The sequence below is a fragment of the Littorina saxatilis genome, linkage group LG3 (assembly GCF_037325665.1).
Source record: "Littorina saxatilis isolate snail1 linkage group LG3, US_GU_Lsax_2.0, whole genome shotgun sequence".
In the NCBI taxonomy this organism is placed as follows: Eukaryota; Metazoa; Mollusca; class Gastropoda; order Littorinimorpha; family Littorinidae; genus Littorina; species Littorina saxatilis.
In genome coordinates, this window is record NC_090247.1 from 63,338,089 (window position 1) to 63,361,907 (window position 23,819).

The 23,819-nt window shown below is 39.8% G+C and overlaps 1 protein-coding gene and 3 long non-coding RNA genes across 9 annotated transcripts in view; 2 read left to right on the forward strand and 2 right to left on the reverse strand.

Moving 5' to 3' along the window:
* The window catches only part of LOC138962918 (uncharacterized), a 204,326-nt gene that overhangs the window by 4,785 nt on the left and 175,722 nt on the right, over window positions 1-23,819 (forward strand). The window lies entirely within an intron of this gene.
* Window positions 5,954-23,663, reverse strand: LOC138962912 (uncharacterized). The gene is made up of 2 exons (XM_070334872.1): window positions 23,420-23,663; window positions 5,954-8,277 (listed from the first exon to the last, which is right to left on the reverse strand). The coding sequence occupies exon 2, from the start codon at window positions 8,047-8,049 to the stop codon at window positions 6,133-6,135; it is 1,917 nt and encodes a 638-aa protein (XP_070190973.1). The 5' UTR covers window positions 8,050-8,277; window positions 23,420-23,663; the 3' UTR covers window positions 5,954-6,132.
* LOC138962917 (uncharacterized) lies at window positions 9,953-19,975 on the forward strand. 6 transcript variants are annotated; one of them, XR_011454648.1, is made up of 8 exons: window positions 9,953-10,030; window positions 11,485-11,564; window positions 12,138-12,281; window positions 12,592-12,666; window positions 14,223-14,298; window positions 17,159-17,234; window positions 18,226-18,301; window positions 19,386-19,975. It is a non-coding gene; the product is annotated as an uncharacterized lncRNA (long non-coding RNA). The 6 variants fall into 6 exon arrangements; XR_011454647.1 differs by lacking the exon at window positions 9,953-10,030 and adding an exon at window positions 10,572-10,673; XR_011454646.1 differs by lacking the exons at window positions 9,953-10,030; window positions 17,159-17,234 and adding exons at window positions 10,579-10,678; window positions 15,358-15,433.
* Window positions 21,551-23,276, reverse strand: LOC138961012 (uncharacterized). The gene is made up of 2 exons (XR_011454119.1): window positions 22,851-23,276; window positions 21,551-22,122 (listed from the first exon to the last, which is right to left on the reverse strand). It is a non-coding gene; the product is annotated as an uncharacterized lncRNA (long non-coding RNA).

Here is a 23,819-nt window from a genome sequence, read left to right on the forward strand (position 1 = left end):
ATGTGTGCGCCTTGAGTCGCCTTGTGGTGAGATATGTGCGCGTTATAAATTCTCGTATTATTATTATTATTATTTGCCTCTTATCTTCAGAAGTAACATAATAATAATAATAATAATAATAATAATAATAATAATAATAATAATAATAATAATAATAATTGTCAGTAAGTACTGGTGTCACATGACTGATGTGAACCAGTTGATTGGCTAATGGCGATGCGCTAAAACTGTTAGCGCACTCTTGGAGTGCGCTAACTTTTCCACAGAGCGTATTCTTACGCCCTTTACCTAAGCAAGACTGTGCTCTCATCCTCAGAATTAATTACTGACATGTAGCTTATATTCTCCACAATACCAAATGACCATAAATTCCCTGCTTCTCAATAGCAGAAGTGGTTTTTTTCTGACAGATTGCATGTGCCTGTGCCACAGTGCGGCTGCCACTGATCTAAAAATAGAAGCCGCTGTGTTTCATCTAATTCTCGCCGACTTGCATAGATTCTTCTCATCGTGTTAGTGGCATGTAGCTTATCATCCACATTACCAAATGATGAGTTAATATAAAATTCCCACCCGCTAGCAGAAAACACAAGTGTTATTCCCAGCTAGACCAGTTTGGAAGACTGACTCGATCGACTGTCATACGTAGCCGCACTGACTACACTGAAATACGACTGCATCGGTTCAGTAAATGAATGGTTTCCGAATTATTATTTCAAGGCAAGAACAATCGTAATCGAAAACGTGTAGGGTTCAGAACGTTCTTACCATTATAAGACTTATTACCAGCGTGCCTCGTGCGTGCAGACTCAGTCAGTGCAGACTGCATGCAGTGGTTTGATTGCCCCAGCAGACGACATAAACCCCGCTCAGCAAATTAACATGTTGGGCAAATGTGAACGAAAAAACGATGGGAATATAATACGTGTAGGGTTCAGAGCATTCTTACCGTTCATATTTAGTATCAGACTCCCCGATGAGTGAAGATACAACACGAGAAATATGCCACATTTGTTTTGAAAATGTGCGAACCGTCGAGTCCCGCGGCTTCGAGTCAATTCAAGGGGAGTCACTCCGCACAGTCAATCCGTCGAAGCTCGACTGGAGGTTTCGAATCGCAAATAATGAAGAGCACAGCCCTTTCTCCGAGTTCAAATGAGGTCTCTCTGAAAGATCATCACTGTTTAGATTAACGCTACACTGGAATTTACCAACAGAAATTAAAATGCGTGTGACGAAAGCACGACACACTTGAGACACCCCACACAAAAGTAGATCTTTACTGTACACGACCTGACCACACAGTTATGCCTATTCAAATGCGCGTTGCAAAATGTGCGCTTGGAATCTTCTTTTTTCTATGGCGGTACTGACAATATCGTTATTGAAACAATCCCAGTGCACTAAGGGATTTATAGAGCAAATCTCGAAAATAATTATTGAACTCAGCGCTATGCGCTTCGTTCAATAATGAATTTTCTCGATTTGCTCTATAAATCCCTTAGTGCACTGGGATGTCTCAATAACTTAAGTAATAATAATAATAATAATAATAATAATAATAATAATAATAATAATAATAATAATAATGATAATAATAATAATAATAATTGTCAGTAAGTACTGGTGTCACATGACTGATGTGAACCAGTTGATTGGCTAATGGCGATGCGCTAAAACTGTTAGCGCACTCTTGGAGTGCGCTAACTTTTCCACAGAGCGTATTCTTACGCCCTTTACCTAAGCAAGACTGTGCTCTCATCCTCAGAATTAATTACTGACATGTAGCTTATATTTTCCACAATACCAAATGACCATAAATTCCCTGCTTCTCAATTAAAGCAGAAGTGGGTTTTTTCTGACAGATTGCATGTGCCTGTGCCACAGTGCGGCTGCCACTGATCTAAAAATACAAGCCGCTGTGCATCTAATTCTCGCCGACTTGCATAGATTCTTCTCATCGTGTTAGTGGCATGTAGCTTATCATCCACATTACCAAATGATGAGTTAATATAAAATTCCCACCCGCTAGCAGAAAACACAAGTGTTATTCCGATAACGTACCAGCTAGACCAGTTTGGAAGACTGACTCGATCGACTCTGTCATACGTAGCCGCACTGACTACACTGAAATACGACTGCATCAGTTCAGTAAATGAATGGTTTCCGAATTATTATTTCAAGGCAAGAACAATCGTAATCGAAAACGTGTAGGGTTCAGAACGTTCTTACCATTATAAGACTTATTACCAGCGTGCCTCGTGCGTGCAGACTCAGTCAGTGCAGACTGCATGCAGTGGTTTGATTGCCCTAGCAGACGACATAAACCCCGCTCAGCAAATTAACATGTTGGGCAAATGTGAACGAAAAAACGATGGGGATATAATACGTGTAGGGTTCAGAGCATTCTTACCGTTCATATTTAGTATCAGACTCCCCGATGAGTGAAGATACAACACGAGAAATATGCCACATTTGTTTTGAAAATGTGCGAACCGTCGAGTCCCGCGGCTTCGAGTCAATTCAAGGGGAGTCACTCCGCACAGTCAATCCGTCGAAGCTCGACTGGAGGTTTCGAATCGCAAATAATGAAGAGCACAGCCCTTTCTCCGAGTTCAAATGAGGTCTCTCTGAAAGATCATCACTGTTCAGATTAACGCTACACTGGAATTTACCAACAGAAATTAAAATGCGTGTGACGAAAGCACGACACACTTGAGACACCCCACACAAAAGTAGATCTTTACTGTACACGACCTGACCACACAGTTATGCCTATTCAAATGCGCGTTGCAAAATGTGCGCTTGGAATCTTCTTTTTTCTATGGCGGTACTGACAATATCGTTATTGAAACAATCCCAGTGCACTAAGGGATTTATAGAGCAAATCTCGAAAATAATTATTGAACTCAGCGCTATGCGCTTCGTTCAATAATGAATTTTCTTGATTTGCTCTATAAATCCCTTAGTGCACTGGGATGTCTCAATAACTTAAATAATAAAATATTCTTTTATAGCGCTGTTCACCGCCAAATGACAGTCTCATGGCGCTTTACATTAGACATTAAAATTCAACATTTTACATATAAAGAGTTTCCTCGTAGGAAATAACATACAAGCATTACAAAAAAATAAAACAATTCATAGACAACGACCACTTAAAAAGAAGAAAATACATAAGATAAGTAATAGACACATAGTTACACATAAAAAGTCTGACATTTCAAACAAAACCTGACCATCAATAACAAACTGCAATACATTATCATTAATCAAATGTACATTATCTGGAAGATAAACGGGAACAACATATTCACGTTTAACTTCCAAAATTACTTCTTTTACAAGGAGCAAGGAATTGTTAAATTCCAGAGGGGACGTTGTCTTTTTTTTTTTTTTACTTTAGTTCTAAAAGTAACCGATACAAAATAATGATCAGAACTATAACCAGGCAAAATTTGTGTATTCACAACAACCAAGACAAAGTTCTACAAAAACAAGAAAAAAATCCAATCTGCTTCTTTGTATGCTGTTAAAGCGTCGCCAGGTAAATATTCTGAATTCAGGATGCATGGATCATACTTTTGCAAAGGTAAAAATGCTTGAACTGGTTTGTGTCCAATTTTGGATGAAGTACAACATTCTAATCTCCTCCAATAACCATCAATTTATTATCCATAATCACTATCTTCTCGAACAAGCTTGGGAAAACATCAGGGTGATCGCCTGTACTAGGCGCGTATACATTCACAAGAGTCATGTTCATCATTTTAATATCCAAAATAATGAAACGACCCTCTTCGTCTCGAACAATACTATGAACACAAAATTCCAACTTATTCCGAAATAACACTGCAACACGTTTACTTCCAGACTCACATCCTGCTACAAAACATTCAAAGACCGACTGGGCTCTCACACTATTCTCCTGATCGTATTCTAAATGTGTCAATATAAATATGTTACCGTTTTGTTTTCTAAAAAAATCAAATACATCCTTCGTCTTTGTACAGTCTGCAAGACCATCAACGTTTAAAGTTATGCGCTATAGAAATCTCCTTAATAAATAAAAGTAAAAACGTTCAAGTCCTCTTAAGGTGAACCTATCATGTCAATACCAAATTGCATTTAGAATCATAATACCATGTTGTTCATACACATGCACAGTCGTTGAAATGCATGGTGCCATTTGGTTTAGTGAAATAGACAAGCAGTTAAAACAAACTGCCAGACTGAATGACAGTGGCATTACGAGAGACATTTGGAGAAAAAGAGGAAACGTGATGAACAGACAAAACAAACAAAAACAGCGATACCAACAAAAAGACAAACACATACGTAAAACATGTATTTCCTGGTGATATTCCGGCTCTCTCAGTGTCCATTTTATTCTTAAGGCCTAAACAAAATAGGTGTGGTTACGGTAACCCGACCTACCCTATTTTTAGGGGCCGACCCTATAACTTTTTATTACATTTGTCAACAAAACAAAAAACAAAAAAAACAAAAAAACGAGTGCAGAAAACGCAATGAAAGCTACAGCGCTCGAGTCGCACACTTATGTCCCTGTCAAGTAGGTTTGATTTGTACACATTAGAAAATAAAGTTTAAAAAAAAAGTGATTGCCTACCTTCCTACCCTATTTTTGTTGGCTATATGTTACCTTAACCACACCTTCTTTTTTTTGTTGGCCTAATATGGCCACACCGCCGCGTTTAAACCAGTTCGTGTCTGTCGCAACACAGCGATCTTCGCCATCACGGAACAACGTCAACATTACACACTTCACTTCCCATTGGCTGTTTCACACCACGTGGTAAAAACGTGCAGTGCTCGGCATGTCGTACGTCGTCTGCTAATGGTTTTCTTTGTTTACTTACGGTTTGACAGTTTATTTGTTCTTTCAGTAGCGGGTTTCTGATGCTTTGCGCTAGCGTTCGGTGCCGGAGTGCTGATCAGACCATATGTCTTTCGTAGGTCGATCTGACAGGTCGTCAACCCTATGTATTTTGGACTGTCTATCTTGGGCGAAGATCCGCCCCTCTGACGACCAGGCTCGCTGTATACCGGGGTGGTTTGCAACTGTTTGAAGTAGGGTAGAGTTGCTTTTGGTCAGGTCTTCGACGATGACGATCTTCGGGCGACAAACTGTCAGCTTCTTTCGGTTTCTGATGACTTCTTGTTTAGTTTTTCTCGATGCGAATTTCACGATAAGGCCTATAAAAAAAGGTGTGGTTACGGTAACCCGACCTACCCTATTTTTTAGGGGCCGACCCTATAACTTTTTATTACATTTGGAAACAAGAAAACAGTGCAGAAAACGCAGCGAAAGCGCTCGAGTCGCACACTTATTTCCCTGTCAAGTAGGTTTAATGTGTGTACATTAGAAAAAAAAGTTTAAAAAAAAAAGTGATTGCATACCTTCCTACCCTATTATTTTTGGCTATGTTACCGTAACCACACCTTTTTTTTTTGGGGGGGGGGGGGCCTAATCGGCCTTATTGTAGTAGACTGTTTCCCTCCTCCCTCAATGTCGTTAGATGTGATGTCGGTTAGACCCAGTTTGTCATAGAATTTTGCCAGGGCCTTTTTCTCACTTATATCCGTTGTTTCTGCTATGTTCTTCTCCTCTTCGACGAACAGGAGCTTCACGTTGTTGCGTCTCGAGTATTGCTCGTTTCTGTTTGAACGCTTCGCATTAAATCCCAGCCTCGTCGATCTGTCTTTGCATCCTGTTCTTCTCTTTCCTTGCACTGTACTAGTTCTTCGTTTAGTTTGTCATTTTTCTGTTGAATATCGGCAGTTTTCTTATAAAGCTAAAACGAGTAACAAAGAAAGGAAACATCGAAACTGTAACCACGCATCCTCTCCTGTTTCTATGTTGAACAAAGTAAGTTCATGATGACAAAAATAATGAAGTAAACAAATTAAATGTGGCAACTGTTTACCCCCCCCCCTCCCATTAAACCCACCTTATCACATGCTGCCCTCTTTTCCCTAAACAAAAGCACTATAGCAACATTGGAAGTCAAATTGTCCTGTCAAGTGCTGAAGTGACAGAACCGCAGAAATGTCATGCCATCTGAGATGTCAATTCCCAGGCTCACACGAGGCGATAAGAAATTATACAAGTCATGCGTCTTCCACTTCCTTGCAGGAGCAGCTGGGGGCCTTCTCTTCGTAGTCCTCTTTGTATGATTCTTTAATGAAGCAGTATAATTCAATGAGACCATGACCGCAGGTAAGAAAACGATGTTTTTTGTGAACATGACAGTCCCTTTGGTGAGGAGGGCAGTTCTTCAAAAAGTCGGGATTGATCACGTGACCGTGTAGAACACGGCGACGCAAGGCTTCGGGCAAACCGAGACTTGCTGCCCTGACGTCACGCTGTGGCCCGCATCCAATCAGATGCGAGATTCTCAGAGTGCAGCTGTCCGCAAGTGAGCGAGGGTGACTGGAGATGTCCTCTAAAAAGTCCAGGATCTCACGCCGCATGGTTTCTTCCATTCGTTCTCGAATATTTTCAGAAGCTCCCAGTTTATGGATTTCTCCATTACAACACGCGCCAGCAGCATACAGCATCTTAGCGGTTCGCAGCCGGCCTTTCACAACTGCCAGACAAAACGGAGACCAAGAATGTGCATCGTAAAGCCGAGTAAGCATTATCATATCCTTTATAAAATCATCTTCTTCTTCTTCTTCTTCTTCTTCGTCGTTCGCTGCAAAATCATCTTCAGCCACAGGTTGAGAGTTTACTTCTTGAAGGGCCGAAAGCTTTACCTGTGACACAAGCGCCTGGTGAGTTGACACTCCTGCCTGGATCAGAACACGTATCACATTCTCTTTCATTTCTACTGATCCTGGTTTGGATGGACGATAAAATGTACCGTCCCTGGAATCTACTGCGGCGACAGTAGTCATCATCAAAGTGTTACCACTGTCATCTGTAACCAGCGGGTCTGCGCCCATCTTCAGCAGCATTTGCAAAATGTCGGCCTGGCCTCTCTCACACAATATGCGGAGCAACCAATTTGATGCTATGTCCACAGGCGCTCTGCAGCTTTTTAACAGGGAGGTGACTCGGTCCCAGTCCTCGTTTGAAATGGCCTGCATGCCAACCGACTTAGCACCATACCCGAATGTGTCTCCACTCTCAGCGAAGGGGTCAGCTCCAGCCTGCAACAGTTTCTCCACCATAGTCTTGTCTTGACACATATCCACGGCGTCTTGCAGAACTGTTCTCTTACATCGTCCTGTCCTGGTGTCAAGGTCAAAGCCGTTTTCAGCGCAGGCTGTGGCGATGTCCCCTCCCTGCTGGAGGCAGGTTTCTATGACGACCCACTGTCTGCACTCCACCGCCTTGGCCAGCACCCGCTGTAACAGTCCTCTGCTGACGTCACACATCTTCATCAGTTTGCAGACACTCGCCCACCCCTTGTGACGCAAGGCGTCTTCCAGACATTGCTCAAAAGAAATACCCAGTGTCTCCTTCAGCATTCTTACAAACTGGAGATAGGGTTTTTCCTCAAGTCTGAAACCTGCCACCCTTGAAATGCAGAGGATCATTTCTCTGTTCTGTCCACTGGTCTTCAGCAGAGCAACAGTCTTCTCGTCAAACTGCCCAGAGTCAACAAGTTTACGAACAACAACGTGAAGAAGGAACTCTCTCGCTTCCTGGAACTGTGACGACAGAAAGCTATTTCTAAACGGCGCTCGCGTGCAGACAGACAGGCATCCATTGATTGTTTCTTTTGTGACAGTCTCAATGCTCAACAGCTCTAAAACTTCGAGACAACCGAGAAATTCATACAACAGATGGACTCGCCTTGTGTTCCTACAATCCAGCAGTAGTGATATGATTACAGTTTTCTCCTCAAAGTCAGGTAATATTTTGCTTATCTCACTTTCCTCGTTACATTCTGCTAATAGTGAAGTAATGGCACTATTTTTCTGACACTTCCGTACCAGGGAGCTGCCCTCACTGCTTCCCTGGAACTCCTTTAGCAGTGATATGACAGGCCCGGGTGGATTGTCCAGCTGTGTGTTCATGTTGCCTTTTTGTTTTTAGAAAGAAAAGTCTCTTTTTCTTGTTAAGAGACGTTCATGTTTCATTCATTGTATGTGTGCTTGTCTTTGTCGATATATTTACTTTGTGTTCTGTTAAATTATGTCTTCGACCAGGAGTCACTTGATGAATTCACACGACTGCTGCTGCTGGTAGGTCTTCAGGCAGTGTACAGGGTTGCGTCAAGTTAGGGCGCTGTGCAGCAAGTCACCCTGAAGAGAAACAAATGCAGATAATCAGCACACACACACACACACACATACACACGCACACACATATGTACACATTCACACACACACACACACACACACACACGCACACACATATACACACACACACACACACACACACACACACACACACACACACACACACACGTTACGTTTGGCCTCTCAACATGATGCGACTCGATTTCGTGGAATGTTGTGGACAAAGATCAGTGAAACTGTGACTGGTCGCCTAACGGCGGGTCCAGGAAGGTAGTCAACAAAGATCACTCAAACGGGAGTGAATGTGAAAGAATGACAGAGTGATCCCCCTTTTCACTATGGCTCGGAAGGAGTTGTTCCTCTTGCGATCACAAAAACGGGCATGGGGGGAGATCTGTAAGGTTATGAGAGCTGCGATTGACAAGGTCTGATCGCGGCGATGGCAATGAAGTTAACAGTGTAAACTATATTCATAATTATATGATGTTCGTCCCCTGACCCCCTCTTCCTTGTATAAATTATTTTCACAAAATATAATAAGAATAAGGAATACGAATAAAAGAGGTAGTTAAAACGTCGTTGTTGTTGTTGTCACATGCGAAGAAGTAAAACATCCAAACTTTCAAACTTCTTTGTTACGAACATAATTATGATAAGTAATCGATATAAAAAGGAGGGAATAGTACAGTGACGATTGTTTACATTTGGATTTTTGCCGAGGTTTGCGAGCCATGCATGAAAATGTGTACATTTTTATGTTTCGGGTGTAGTTTTAAAGGCTCACACCTAATGGTAGATCGGTGGGCTAGCCCGGTCATTTCTACCTGAGCTGTCCCTGAAAGAAGATGGGGTTGAGAGACTAAGCATGCAGGGTGTATGGGAGTTGCCGAAGTAAATTGACTTTATCTGTTAAAACCAGTTTATTCACAGTATTGAACTAATGGTAGTGTTTATGTAAAATGGCCAGCTCGACGCCATGACCAGGCAATTTGGTCGATCGGTCACCCTTTCCTGGTTTAAGACGTCAGAAACTCATTATTTCTCTTTTCACAAATTGGATCCCGAAAGTGGAACCGAGGCAGAGACACGCCACCCCCACAACCACCCAGGTAGCAAAAGATCTGGAAATCATCTGCGGGACAGATGCCAGTTGCCACATATTGTACATATGTCAGAAATCGTATGGATACCACATGGTTACAATTTGTCATTTCTCACATGATCTGACCATGACCAGCGGCATATCATAGCCAGCTGGATTCTTGCTGGCGCTGTCAGCTACTCTACTTTTTAAAGCTGAATTATTTTAAAGCTTTTGTTTGTGAACAATTATGGTATTTATTTTGCGAATTATTGTATATTAATTACAAAAATGACAATTGAAAAATCTGAATTTGGGACAAAGTATTGTATGCCATTTTTGTTGTTGAGTGCGTCTAAACCCTCCAAATAAGGTTTTGAGTGTGTGTAAAAAAAATATTTATAATAAAGGTTTTTTTGCAATTTGTTTGTGTCATTTGTTATTTTGCAAAAAAATGTATGTGATAACTTTTTGCAATCAGCCGAAGTTTGCTGTCTGAGTTTGACTATATTTTATAAGGCGAGCGTCCCCAGCCACCATGATCCTGCATGCAGGTTTTTTTTTCTTTTTCATGCTGGAATGCGTGACACCTTCGCTATTCGCGCCTTACATTTCGCCAATTTTTACGCAGAAGTTGTTGCAGTCCAAACGATTTCACCACGCTTATTTGAAAAGGTGATTGCAATCTTTGTTTTCCTAATTTAATACCGTGCATTTATGTTTGTTCTTTATAAAAACAATTCTTTTTATGTTTATTTTTTTTTACCTGTATTTAATTTTGACATTTTAACATAAAAATTAGTTATTCTTCTTGGTGACATTTTTTTTATTTAGAATTGTAATTGCATTTATAACCTTTATTCGGTTATTTTTAAATTTATTTTTAGACAGTTTGGGTTCAAAGAATACATTTTATTTTTTTAAACAAATATTTTTATTTTATGTATTGGATTTTTATTAACTTTTTATCATAAAATTTGTTCTCAGTCTTTTTATTTCTTTTATTTGATAAAATAAATCTAAAAACAAAGAGACTGCCAACTTTCAATTAAAAAAAATGTTGGTTAAAAAAAAGTTGCTGAAGTTTTGTTTTTCGGTCAACTGAGCATTTAGACTACACTCATAATGTTTAGTTCAGTGAGCCATTTGTTTTAAGGGAGACAATAACAACTGCAAAGAGCAATATCTTTCAGTTATTTCCCTTGTTAATTAATGATCTCGATCATTTCCGGTTGGCGCTATGGAGTATTCTGCCACATGTTGTGGCGTTTTTCACCCTTTTATCTTCCTGCCGTGTATTTTGAGTTGCTTATTGGATGTAAGGTAATCCTTGTCTTTCATTCTAAAATGAAGATTGATTGTCTAACGAAGTACTAAGTGAATTAACTGATGGAACAATTTGATTTCGAATTTGATGACTGATGCCGGGATTTGGGAGGGCTCACACTACAGTCGCATTCTCGATTTTATTTTTTTTTTGCCTAGAAGAACACTGTTCTATTCATCCAAGGTTGTTTTTTCTGAACGAGGTGTGAGTCAACTAACTTTTCCAAAAACATGATGTTGATTGATGTTGTCGTTTGGTTTTTAGAATAGAAGTTGTGAAATTAAAACAGTAACAGTGAAAATGCTCCGATTCGCCGGTCGATCACATGCACACACAAATCGGGGAGGTTGCTAAATTACAACACATGTCTTAGTCTACCCGTTCGCTTCAAATATAATCGTTTGAAACATTTTTCACACGTAGACGAGACTCTGCTTTTCATATTCATGATATTGATAGTGATTGAATAATATATTTTATTCGCGAGCTGATCTACATTTACACACGATGTAAAATTCAACCAACCCGATTTTTGTTGAAGTAAACAAATGTATGTAACCTGCGAATTGGATGGTAGTTTTTTACATTCTCATTTAACATTTATCAGCTTCCTGTCTGTTGGTAAACTTCTGGTTTCTAATCTACTGATTATACATGTATTCTAATTTTGTTTTCATTGATGAACAAGTGTGGACTTTTTAAAGATTTGTTTCTGTCTTTATTTAAAAAAATGTCATCCATCAAATGACATGTAAATTGCATCTTCATCAAGTGTTAACTATTTCTGTGATATTTGTTCAAGGTGGCGGTAATGAACAGCTTCGGTCAGTTCAAACATACTCTGATCTGAACTACAAACAGGACCTTGCGTATTGAGTCAATGTAAGTAACCATTCATATCGCTCTGCCTCATAAATCAATAACCGTTCAACTTCAAGATTTCTCTCTCTTCCAACCTCAATTTTTTTTTTCTCTTTGGTGAGTCAGGTTGTGACTTTTGTTTACATGGCAGACTTTGTACCAACTTTCCCCCTACTTTGAGTTTGAAACAATTTTAGTCAGCGCCAAATCAAATCTAAAGAGTAAAGTGCTACCCTTGTGATGTAAACTGCTAAACAGCGCAAACTGTCAAACTTGTTTTTAGCAACGATTCTTGTCAGACTTTGTAGGCCAGTGCAGCTATTGGAGCTACCTCCTAATGCGACAAAAGCAGTTTGGCTATTGTTTGACTCTATAGCTAACCAATCAGTAAGCGGCGATAAGAAAAGTCAGCGGAATATCTTTTTTATTCCACGGCCAAGTGCAGCAGCTTTTGTAGTCGCTGCTAAGTCTTACCTTAATTGTTTTTAAATTATATTATACATTCCAATTTTGTTTTTGTTGTGAGTGTGACTTTGAGGCTTGTGAATGATGAATCATTGTGTTCCTAATTAATTTCAAGGATTTATTTTTCAGAAAGCCATGAGTATGCAGACAGTGTGTTTGAACTTGAAGAAAGCTGAGATGGACAGTGACCTCAGCCCTCAACAGACAACATCGCCACAGACGCCGCGAACGCAGACTGTGGTTTCGCTACTGCGGCCAGGTGAAGATGTACAGGTATATCTCAATAGCAACAGATGCATCGTTGACAGCGACACATTTGTCAGGGTCTTTTTGTTTTATGAATTTGGCTGGTTTAGGGAAACAAATGCACTGTTTTCAGTAAAGAAGAAAAACAGGGTGGTATGTTGATGATTGCTTTATTTTTTTATTTTCAAATTACCCAGGCATGTGTGTTTTTTTATTGATGAACAAGTGTGGACTTTTTAAAGATTTTTTTCTGTCTTCATTTAAAAAAGAATGTCATCCATCAAATGTGAATTGCATCTTCATCAAATGTTAACTATTTCTGTGATATTTGTTCAAGGTGGCGGTAATGAACAGCTTCAGTCAGGTCAAACATACTCTGAACTACAAACAAGACCTAGCTTATTGAGTCCAGGTAAGTAACCATTCATATCACTCTGCCTCATAAATCAATAACTGTTCAATCTCAAGATTTCTCTCTCGCCCAACCTCAATTTTTTTATTTTCTCTTTGGTGAGTCAGGTTGTGACTTTTGTTTACATGGCAGACTTTGTACCAACTATCCCCCTACTTTAAAACAGTTTTAGTCAGTGCCAAATCAAATAAAAAGTGCTACCCTTGTGTTGTAAACAGCGCAAACTATCAAACGACGATAAGCGATTATTGTTATAAGCGACGATTCTTGTCAGACTTTGAAGGCCAGTGCAGCTATTGGAGCTACCTCCTAATGCGACAAAAGTAGTTTGGCTATAGTTTGACTATACAGGGCCTAGCATTGTAAGCCGTTCGGCGTACTTTACGCCGAAATAACATCTCCAGTACGCGGAACTCGATTTGGTGTACGCCGAAATGCAAAAACCTGTTATCCCCAAACGGTAAACCCAAACAGTCCCAGCTTTCGTTTTGTGCGCCGTTCGGTTCAATTCTCAATCGGTTTGACAGTTTGCTTGAGCACGCACTTCCTCTGGCATTGCGCGAGCATGCTTTGTGCCGGTGTTTTGTGGCTCTAGACTGTATCGAAGCGACATTGTTGAACGTGGTCAGCCATTCAGTGACAAAGAATCCAGGTATTCCTGGAAGTGGGAATGGCTGGATTTTGTTCCGAAGGCAAGTCAGAAGAAGTAATGTGCCGATACGGACTATGGCATAATTTAGTTGCTCAATCTTCTTTAGGGGGGGGGGGGGGGGGGGTCATTTTAGGAGAAAAAAAAATCTCCAACAAATCTTCAAATTCAGGGGGCGGCCCCCAGACCCCCGCCTTTGTAAGCTGAACACACTTTATCCAATGCTAGGCCCTGACTATAGCTAACCAATCAGTGAGCGGCTATAAGAAAAGTCAGCGGAATATCTTTTTTATTCCATGGCCAAGTCCAGCAGTTTTTGGAGTCGCTGCTAAGTCTTACCTTAATTGTTTCTGACTTGCTGGAGCCGTTCACATGGCTGACTTTTTGCCAGCAACCCAGGAGATATTTTCAAACGACTTCGAGTCGGGGGAAAGTTGTTTGCTCGTCTGTCATGTAAACAGCACTTAAATGTTTTCAGATCTGAAAATCTAGGCAGGGATATAGTTTTTGTGTCGGTGTGATTATTCATCAATTTATTTCAAATCCTTTCAGTGCAGTTTTTGAGTGACTGTCAGCTCGCTCCTACCCTTTTCAAATTTTTTTCTTTGTGTGTGTGTGTGTAAGAGTTATGCTCAGTAATTTGAGAAAACATAATAGACCAGTCTCTATGAACCTTAACTGTCAAATTCTCTCAAAGATTTTATTCATTTCCAAAAAAAATATTCATCATATGTAAAAGAATGTAGTGTCCCCCAGCCATACTCATAGGCTCAATTTTCTCAGTTTTATTATTCAGAGGATTTAGTTTTAGTTCTGTAACCTAAATGGGTTTTTTTGGTAAGCGTTTTTTGCAATTGCATATATATGTCTTCATCAAGCATTTATTATTTCTGTGATATCTTTTCAGGGTGGCAGTAATGAACAGCTTTGGTCAGGTCAAACATACTCTGAACTACAAACAAGACCTTGCTTTTTGAGTTGAGGTAAGTAACTATTCACATATCACTTAGCCTTATAAATCAATAACTGTTCAACTTCAAGATTTCTCTCTCTCCCAACCTCAATTTTTTCTTTTTTCTTTGGTGGGTCAGGTTGTGACTTAAGTTTTGTTCACATGGCAGACTCTGTACCAACTTTCCCCCTACTTTGAAACAATTTTAGTCTGCGCCAAATCATAACCTTTGTGGTTGAAAACGACGTTAAACACCAAATAAAGAAAGAAAGCGCCAAATCAAATCAAAATTGCTGCCCTTGTGATCAGCAAAAACGCTCAAACTTGTTTTAAGCGACGATTCTTGTCCGACTTTGAGTACCAGTGCAGCTATCGGAGCTACCTCCTAATGCAGTAAGAGCAGTTTGGCGATAGTTTTGCTATAGCTAACCAATCAGTAAGCGGCGATAAGAAACGTCTGCGGAATATCTGTGTTATTCCACGGCCAAGTCCAGCAGTTTTTGGAGTCGCTGCTAAGTCTTACCTTAATTGTTTCTAAATTGCTGGAGCCGTTCACATGGCTGACGTTTTGCCGACAACCCAGGAGGTATTTTCAAACGACTTCGAGTCGGGGGAAAGTTGTTTGCTCGTCTGTCATATGAACAGCACTTAAATGTTTTCAGATCTGAAAATCTAGGCAGGGACATAGTTTTTGTGTCGGTGTGATTATTCATCAATTTATTTCAACTCCTTTCAGTGCAGTTTTTGAGTGACTGTCAGCTCGCTCCTACCCTTTTCACCTTTTTTTCTTTGTGTGTGTGTGAGAGTTATGCTCAGTAATTTGAGAAAACATAATAGACCAGTCTCTATGAACCTTAACTGTCAAATTCTCTTTAAAGATTTTATTCATTTAAACAAAAAATATTCATCATATGTAAAAGAATGTAGTGTCCCCCAGCCATACTCATAGTAATAGGCTCAATTTTCTCAGTTTTATTATTCAGAGGATTTATTTTTAGTTCTGTAACCTGAATGGTTTTTTTTGGTAAGAGTTTTTTGCAATTGCATATGTCTTCATCAAGCATTAATTATTTCTGTGATATCTTTTCAGGGTGGCAGTAATGAACAGCTTTGGTCAGGTCAAACATACTCTGAACTACAAACAAGACCTTGCTTTTTGAGTTGAGGTAAGTAACTATTCACATATCACTTAGCCTTATAAATCAATAACTGTTCAACTTCAAGATTTCTCTCTCTCCCAACCTCAATTTTTTCTTTTTTCTTTGGTGAGTCAGGTTGTGACTTAAGTTTTGTTCACATGGCAGACTCTGTACCAACTTTCCCCCTACTTTGAAACAATTTTAGTCAGCGCCAAATCATAACCTTCGTGGTTGAAAACGACGTTAAACACCAAATAAAGAAAGAAAGCGCCAAATCAAATCAAAATTGCTGCCCTTGTGATCAGCAAAAACGCTCAAACTTGTTTTAAGCGACGATTCTTGTCCGACTTTGAATACCAGTGCAGCTATCGGAGCTACCTCCTAATGCAGTAAGAGCAGTTTGGCGATAGTTTTGCTATATCTAAACAATCAGTAAGCGGCGATAAGAAACGTCTGCGGAATATCTGTGTTATTCCACGGCCAAGTCCAGCAGTTTTTGGAGTCGCTGCTAAGTTTTACCTTAATTGTTTCTAATTTGCTGGAGCCGTTCACATGGCTGACGTTTTGCCGACAACCCAGGAGGTATTTTCAAACGACTTCGAGTCAGGGGAAAGTTGTTTGCTCGTCTGTCATGTGAACAGCACTTAAATGTTTTCAGATCTGAAAATCTAGGCAGGGACATAGTTTTTGTGTCGGTGTGATTATTCATCAACTTATTTCAACTCCTTTCAGTGCAGTTTTTGAGTGACTGTCAGCTCGCTCCTACCCTTTTCACCTTTTTTTCTTTGTGTGTGTGTGTGAGAGTTATGCTCAGTAATTTGAGAAAACATAATAGACCAGTCTCTATGAACCTTAACTGTCAAATTCTCTCAAAGATTTTATTCATTTAAACAAAAAATATTCATCATATGTAAAAGAATGTAGTGTCCCCCAGCCATACTCATTGTAATGGGCTCAATTTTCTCAGTTTTATTATTCAGAGGATTTATTTTTAGTTCTGTAAAGGTCATGACAGACGGGCAACACAAAACAATGTTTTCGACAAAAACTCCAACTCAAAACGTTGTAAAAACACATGTTTTCAAAGCGGGGATGTCACACGCGAAACACACAGACTAGCACGGTTCCTGTTTTCACAGAAATATCGGTCAGTGTCAGCTTGACCCGTTCCAGCTACCGCGCTGTGTGCAGTCAGTTTGTACACATGCATGCATGCAGCGCCCACTGAAACGGTCAGTGTCAGGTTGACCCGTCCAGTACAGCGTACTGCGCTTGTTCGGGTTTCGGGTTTGTAAACAACACGGCTGAAAGCGCCCACTGATATTTGTAACTCTTGTCAAACGTTACAGGCTCCATATAGCTCTAGTAAGGATTCAGGGCTCCAGTACTACCTTGAATCGGTACCGCCTCTGGGTCGGCCATTTTTTTCCCTTTCTTGTTGATGCCGGAAACCGAGTCTCGTGAATTGATCGTCCGCTGTTCATTGGCTGACTACCAAAACGTGTTTTCAGATTTTAGAGCAGGCTCTAAAACCAAAAACACGACGCGGAAACACGAAACAATGTTTTCCGAAACGCGTTTTGAGGGATGTCACACGGGAAACACGCTGTTTTGTGTTTGTTTTGAGAGAAAACACTGTTTTGTGTAGTCCGTCTGTCATGGCCTTAACCTGAATGGGTTTTTTTGGTAAGAGTTTTTTGCAATTGCATATGTCTTCATCAAGCATTAATTATTTCTGTGATATCTTTTCAGGGTGGCAGTAATGAACAGCTTTGGTCAGGTCAAACATACTCTGAACTACAAACAAGACCTTGCTTTTTGAGTTGAGGTAACTATTCACATATCACTTAGCCTTATAAATCAATAACTGTTCAACTTCAAGATTTCTCTCTCTCCCAACCTCACTTTTTTCTTTGGTGAGTCAGGTTGTGACTTAAGTTATGTTCACATGGCAGACTTTGTACCAACTTTCCCCCTACTTTGAAACAATTTTAGTCAGTGCCAAATCAAATCAAAATTGCTGCCCTTGTGAACAGCAAAAACGCTCAAACTTGTTTTAAGCGACGATTCTTGTCCGACTTTGAATACCAGTGCAGCTATCGGAGCTACCTCCTAATGCAGTAAGAGCAGTTTGGCGATAGTTTTGCTATAGCTAACCAATCAGTAAGCGGCGATAAGAAAAGTCTGCGGAATATCTGTGTTATTCCACGGCCAAGTCCAGCAGTTTTTGGAGTCGCTGTTAAGTCTTACCTGAATTGTTTCTAAATTGCTGGAGCCGTTCACATGGCTGACTTTTTGCCGACAACCCAGGAGGTATTTTCAAACGACTTCGAGTCGGGGGAAAGTTGTTTGCTCGTCTGTCATGTGTATAGCACTTAAATGTTTTCATATGATCTGAAAATCTAGGCAGGGATATAGTTTTGTGTCGGTGTGATTATTCATCAATTTATTTCAACTCCTTGCAGTGCAGTTATTGAGTGACTGTCAGCTCACTCCTACCTTTTTCACCTTTTTTTCTTTGTGTGTGTGTGAGAGTTATGCCCAGTAATTTGAGAAAACGTAATGGACCAGTCTCTATGAACCTTAACTGTCAAATTCTCTCAAAGATTTTATTCATTTAAAAAAAAAATAATTGATCAAATGTAAAAGAATGTAGTGTCCCCCAGCCATACTCATAGTAATAGGCTCAATTTTCTCAGTTCTATTATTCAGAGGATTTATTTTTAGTTCTGTAACCTGAATGGTTTTTTTTGGTAAGAGTTTGTTGCAATTGCATATGTCTTCATCAAGCATTAATTATTTCTGTGATATCTTTTCAGGGTGGCAGTAATGAACAGCTTTGGTCAGGTCAAACATACTCTGAACTACAAACAAGACCTTGCTTTTTGAGTTGAGGTAAGTAACCATTCATATATCACTTAGAGGGCTGTCACACATGCGACTGAGTCGCGCGATTTACCCTGTCACACAGCCGACTCAGTCGTAGAAAACAGCTACGACAAGTCTGCGACTCAGTCTCATGCGATTCACTCGTAGCTTTGAGGTTTAGAACATGTTCTATATTCCTGCGATCCAGTCGTCAGTCAATCACAGGGGCAGAGCCAACAGAGCCAATCAGAACGCGTTGCTGCGGTCTTGACGCCGTGACGTAAAATAATGGCGGACTGTGGCGTACAGCGTCTCTTCGTCGATTCAAAACTTTTTTGAAGAACAGTTTTTTACTCAGATATAAAGGAGACGTTTTAGGCGTGTACAGCGGTCGGAAAACATTAATTGCAGCTGTCTGGGAACTTTATTTCTTGCAAAGGCGTAATGCTGAAAGGAATTTTTCAGAAAAGTAGAGCGACGTTCGAACATTTAGCAAAGCGCGTTTGCCGTGTTCACTATGACACGTCACTTCTGCCCCGCTCGCGTGGAGTTATCGTTCTCCAGTCGTTCGTCTATCGTTCATCGTGTGACGGGTCAATGGCCTACGATTTTATGTGCGATCGGCCAAAGACTGAATCGCAACGAGTGAGTCGCCTGTATGACCGAGGCTTTAGCCTTATAAATCAATAACTGTTCAACTTCAAGATTTCTCTCTCTCCCAACCTCAATTTGTTATTTTCTCTTTGGTGAGTCAGGTTGTGACTTAAGTTTTGTTCATTTAAGTCGGTGCCAAATCAGATCAAATTTGCTGCCCTTGTGAACAGTGCAAACGCTCAAACTTGTTTTAAGCGACGATTCTTGTCAGACTTTGAAGGCCAGTGCAGCTTTCAGGGCTATCTGAGCTACCTCCTAATGCGATAAGAGCAGTTTGACGTTAGTTTGGCTATTGCTAACCAATCAGTAAGCGCCGATAAAAAAAAAGTCTGCGAAAAATCTCTGTTAAAGAATGTAGTGTCCTCCAGTCATACAATTTTACACTGTCAAATGGTAAACATTTTCCTCTGACTACACTTCATTCCACCAGGTTCTATTTTTTCTCTTTTTTTTCCAGGTACCATGCCTCATGTAACAAAGTCTTGCAAGATGTCAGCCGATCAAGCTCACACATCTTCGTGATCAGGGATATCTGTTTCGGCACAGTCGGTGGTGCTAAACTCTGGCGATGGGGTAGAAGTTCTGTCCAAGACACCACCCCTGTGCATCATCCAGAAAGCTGAAGAGTGACAAACCTTGACCCACATTCAGAGTATAGAACTGATTATCTTAAGATAACATATGATCCTGACACCAAATTTTAAAGCAGATTAATTCTTCTCAATCCAGAACTTGTCTTTAAATCATACTGCAGAGATTACATTCCCAGTGCTGGGATGGTTATTCACCACGCACACTCAAGGTCCAACCCTGAAGTGATGCGATAGTCATGGGTTCACTACAGAGCCTTTTTGGAGGAGAGTTGCGGGTACTTTCTTTGTTTTAGTTTTTTAAACTATACTTTAAAGCCTTTTTTCCCTTAATGTGTGTGTGTTTGGCTGACTTGGGAGTATTATTCCTGGTGTGACTTTGTTTCATTGATTCCTTATGGAGAAAAGATACAAGTTGGCTTATTATTATGATATTGAATATAAAGTATGATCTTCAGACTGTTGTTTTGTCTTTTGTTGTGAAAATGTGTGATTGAGTGTGTGTCTGTGAGGTTCGAAGTATCGGTCAAACATATGACGAAGACATGTCATTCATACAGTAAACATGTGACATATAGCAAACAATATCATTTGTTTCATGGCAACCATGTAATTTGCATATGCCAATGTCATTTGTGATATGGCAAACACATGATTTTCATATGTCAGTGTCACTTGTAATGTGGTGTAAATGAGGTTTCCATATGACAATGTCACTTGTGATGTGGCAAACTAGTGGTTTTGACATGTCATTTACACCTAAAAACCATCTGGTAGCCATTCCAAAACCATTTGCAATTTATCTATGACTGACATATGGTTTTACTATATGATTTCCACATGCCATGTCATATGTTTGTCATATGCTGGGCATATTACTCTGCTGCCTGGGCACGCGTCTCCTTCGGCTGCTTGTGAAAGCTGTATACACATGCGTCTCCTTCGGCTGCTTGTGAAAGCTGTATACACATGCGTCTCCTTCGGCTGCTTTTGAAAGCTGTATACACATGCGTCTCCTTCGGCTGCTTTTGAAAGCTATACACATGCGTCTCCTTCGGCTGCTTGTGAAAGCTGTATACACATGCGTCTCCTTCGGCTGCTTGTGAAACCTATACACATGCGTCTCCTTCGGCTGCTTGTAAAAGCTGTATACACATGCGTCTCCTTCGGCTGCTTGTGAAAGCTGTATACACATGCGTGCGAGTAAGGCTAGTAGTGAGGAAATATTTAAACGTTGTGATTAGTTGAAAGATTAGATGTATATGAGATGCCTGTTGTAATGTTGTGAAACGTGAAAGTAATTGTTAAATGTTTATTTTGATGTATGATATGAGTGGATTGAAGCTGGAAATGAAAACGTGAAAGACGGTTGGCGAATACAACAGTATGCATAGTCTTCAAACCCATTGGTAATTTACTTCATGAGTCACTAGAAAAATAAACGATAAGGAAATGTGTAACTCATCTCTCTCTCTCTCTCTCTCTCTCTCTCTCTCTCTCTCTCTCTCTCTCTCTCTCTCTCTCTCTCTCTCTCTCTCTCTCTCTCTCTCTCTCTCTCTCTCTCTCTCTCTCTCTCTCTCTCTCTCTCTCTCTCTGGTCATTCAAGCACTTAAAGTCATTAACAAGATTTTAAAAATGTGTTAAAAAGCACTTTATGTCGGAGTAGTTTAACGTGTTTCGATTTACCACACTTAGTATTATGTCAAAAATATGTTGTGCATTTTATAATCTGAACATAGTTTTGTTGTACTATTGCTACATGTTCCATTCCTACCTGCTTGTATGCATAATTACCTGTGTATGTGCCTTATCGTCATCATCATCATCATCCTCATCATCATCATCATCATCGTCATCTTTATCATCACAAGTTTAAGTTTTACGACCTGCTTTTTTTAAACTTTTTTTTCTTTCTTTCTTAAATTTTTATTATCATTGTGTGTCTATGCGTCCCAAGGACAGATTGTAAGAAAAGGCGTAGCCTTAAATCTTAATCCTTGTTAAACAAAGTTCAATTCAATAACAATACCAATAACAATAACAGCACTTTATTGTCCATTAAAATATTACATAAAAATGGAAATTTTTCTTCGGCACACCCTGCCTGCCTGTAAACGATTATAACAACAATTGTATAGGACGACACACATAAAACATAAAACATAGGTTCACAATCACAAGCACACATCATATTTCCAATAACACTCACCTAAAGTGCTGTCCTTGTCATCTTAAAATTTAGTAATATTACAGATAATATCTAATAAGGTAAAAAAAAAAACGTCTTTAAGACTATCACAAACAAATATGATATTGCACTATGTAAATTTACCCTCTCATATCACAGGAGTTGGGTTTCACAGCAGAGTAATCACATTACAACTATTTCACACACACCTTCACACACTGTTTGTTTTTTTCCCAGCCGACCAGCCTCTACGTGATGCGAGAAGAATTTAAAATGGTGACTGCAGAAGGCAGGAATGACTTTTTAAACTGTTTTTTTCGTGCCAAAGGGACCTTATAACGTTTACCTGAAGGGAGAATTTCGAAACAAGGGTTGAGAGGATGGATCGGATCACGGACAATTTTGAGAGCTTTCCGCTTAAGGTAGCATCATCGGTCAGACGGGAGTATCATTTTGTTCATGGCCATAAATACCAAAGTAATAGGAATAATTGCAAACCATTTGGCATGCATATGTCAAAATGGTTCTAGTTTTGTAAAAAATCAACAAAAACATGATACTGTAAAAAAAAAATGCATTTATTACATATTTTATGAAATATGATATGTTGCGAAATTGGAAATACTGGGTACATGATATCTCAAGAACTAATCAAGCTACAGCATTGCCACTTTGCATGATTGTTTTGAATACTATTAGCTATTTCATGTTCTAGAGAATTGTCTGTCAGACACTTATTTTTCTTTTTTTTAATATTTTTTTTAATTTGATTTTTTTTGTGAAAAAAAATATCAAAACTTGAGTCGCGATAACTCAAAATCAGTAAAGATGACATAGTAATCCCTAGAACATGCAATAGAGACACTTGTTTTCTTTACCTTTGCAAAATATGAGCCATGCATTTGGCATAGTATTGAATAGAGAATGTACCTACTAACGCCCCGATTTCCAATTTCGCAACATATCATATTTCATAAAATATGTAATAAATGCATTTTGTTTTACAGTATCATGTTTTTGTTGATTTTTTACAAAGCTAGAACCATTTTGACATATGCATGCCAAATGGTTTGCAATTATTCCTATTACTTTGGTATTTATGGCCATGAACAAAATGATACTCCCGTCTGACCGATGATGCTACCTTAATGGCAGCTTCGTAGAGACTGGTCAGCTGTCGTTGGGGTTGCCCTACAAGCTTGCTAGCCGTTGCAACAATGCGGTGGAGTTTAGCTTTGTTTTTAACATTTGTGGTACCATACCATGTCACAGTGTTAAAAGTCAGTATGCTTTCAATCAAACTGCGATACACAAGTTCCATAACACTTTGATTGACATTAAAATATTTAAGCTTCCTGAGAAGAAAAAGTCGCTGCTGAGCTTTCTTATAAACAGCATGAACATGATCACTAAAAGTCAGCTTATTGTCAATTGAAACCCCAAGATATTTGAAGGTTTCCACAAGTTCAACTTCCTTGTCGCTTATTCTCAATTCAATTCAATTCAACTCTCTCTCTCTCTCTCTCTCTCTCTCTCTCTCTCTCTCTCTCTCTCTCTCTCTCTCTCTCTCTCTCTCTCTCTCTCTCTCTTAATTACAGTTGATATTTTACAATGAAAATTGCGCTACTGGTCCTGACGGCTGCTTTGTATGCAACAGTTTGTTAGTGAATGTGAAACGTACAGTGAATGTCTAACAACAGCAGTAGTCCATACCTTGCAATCCTCAACAGAAGTGCCCATCTAAAAGCAAGAATATCCACTGAAATCTGCTGGCAATGCGAGAGGGCAGAGAGAAGGTAGTTAGTTATCCAGTTGGCCGGTCGGTCAGTTCACGGTCACGACACTCTGACAGTTACAAGAAGGAGAAGACAACCCGAGAGTTCACCAGTCAGCCAGCCTTCAACCCACCGACGTCAGCTCAAAATACGAGAGCTACAAGGGCGAGGCGTGTAACTGGGTGACGTCCACAATATGAATCGAATATCTATACAAAACGTTTCAATAATACTGAAGGGGTGTGTGTGTGTGACTGTATGATTCACCGCGAAACTGGATTTCCCATTTCCACGTTTATTTATATCCGTGCTGTTGACATCGCTGTGTGTCGTAACGC

What these genes read in the sequence shown, in the direction of transcription:
- LOC138962912 (XM_070334872.1), bottom strand. Translation starts at nt 8,049, where the DNA reads ATGAACACACAGCTGGACAATCCACCCGGGCCTGTCATATCACTGCTA.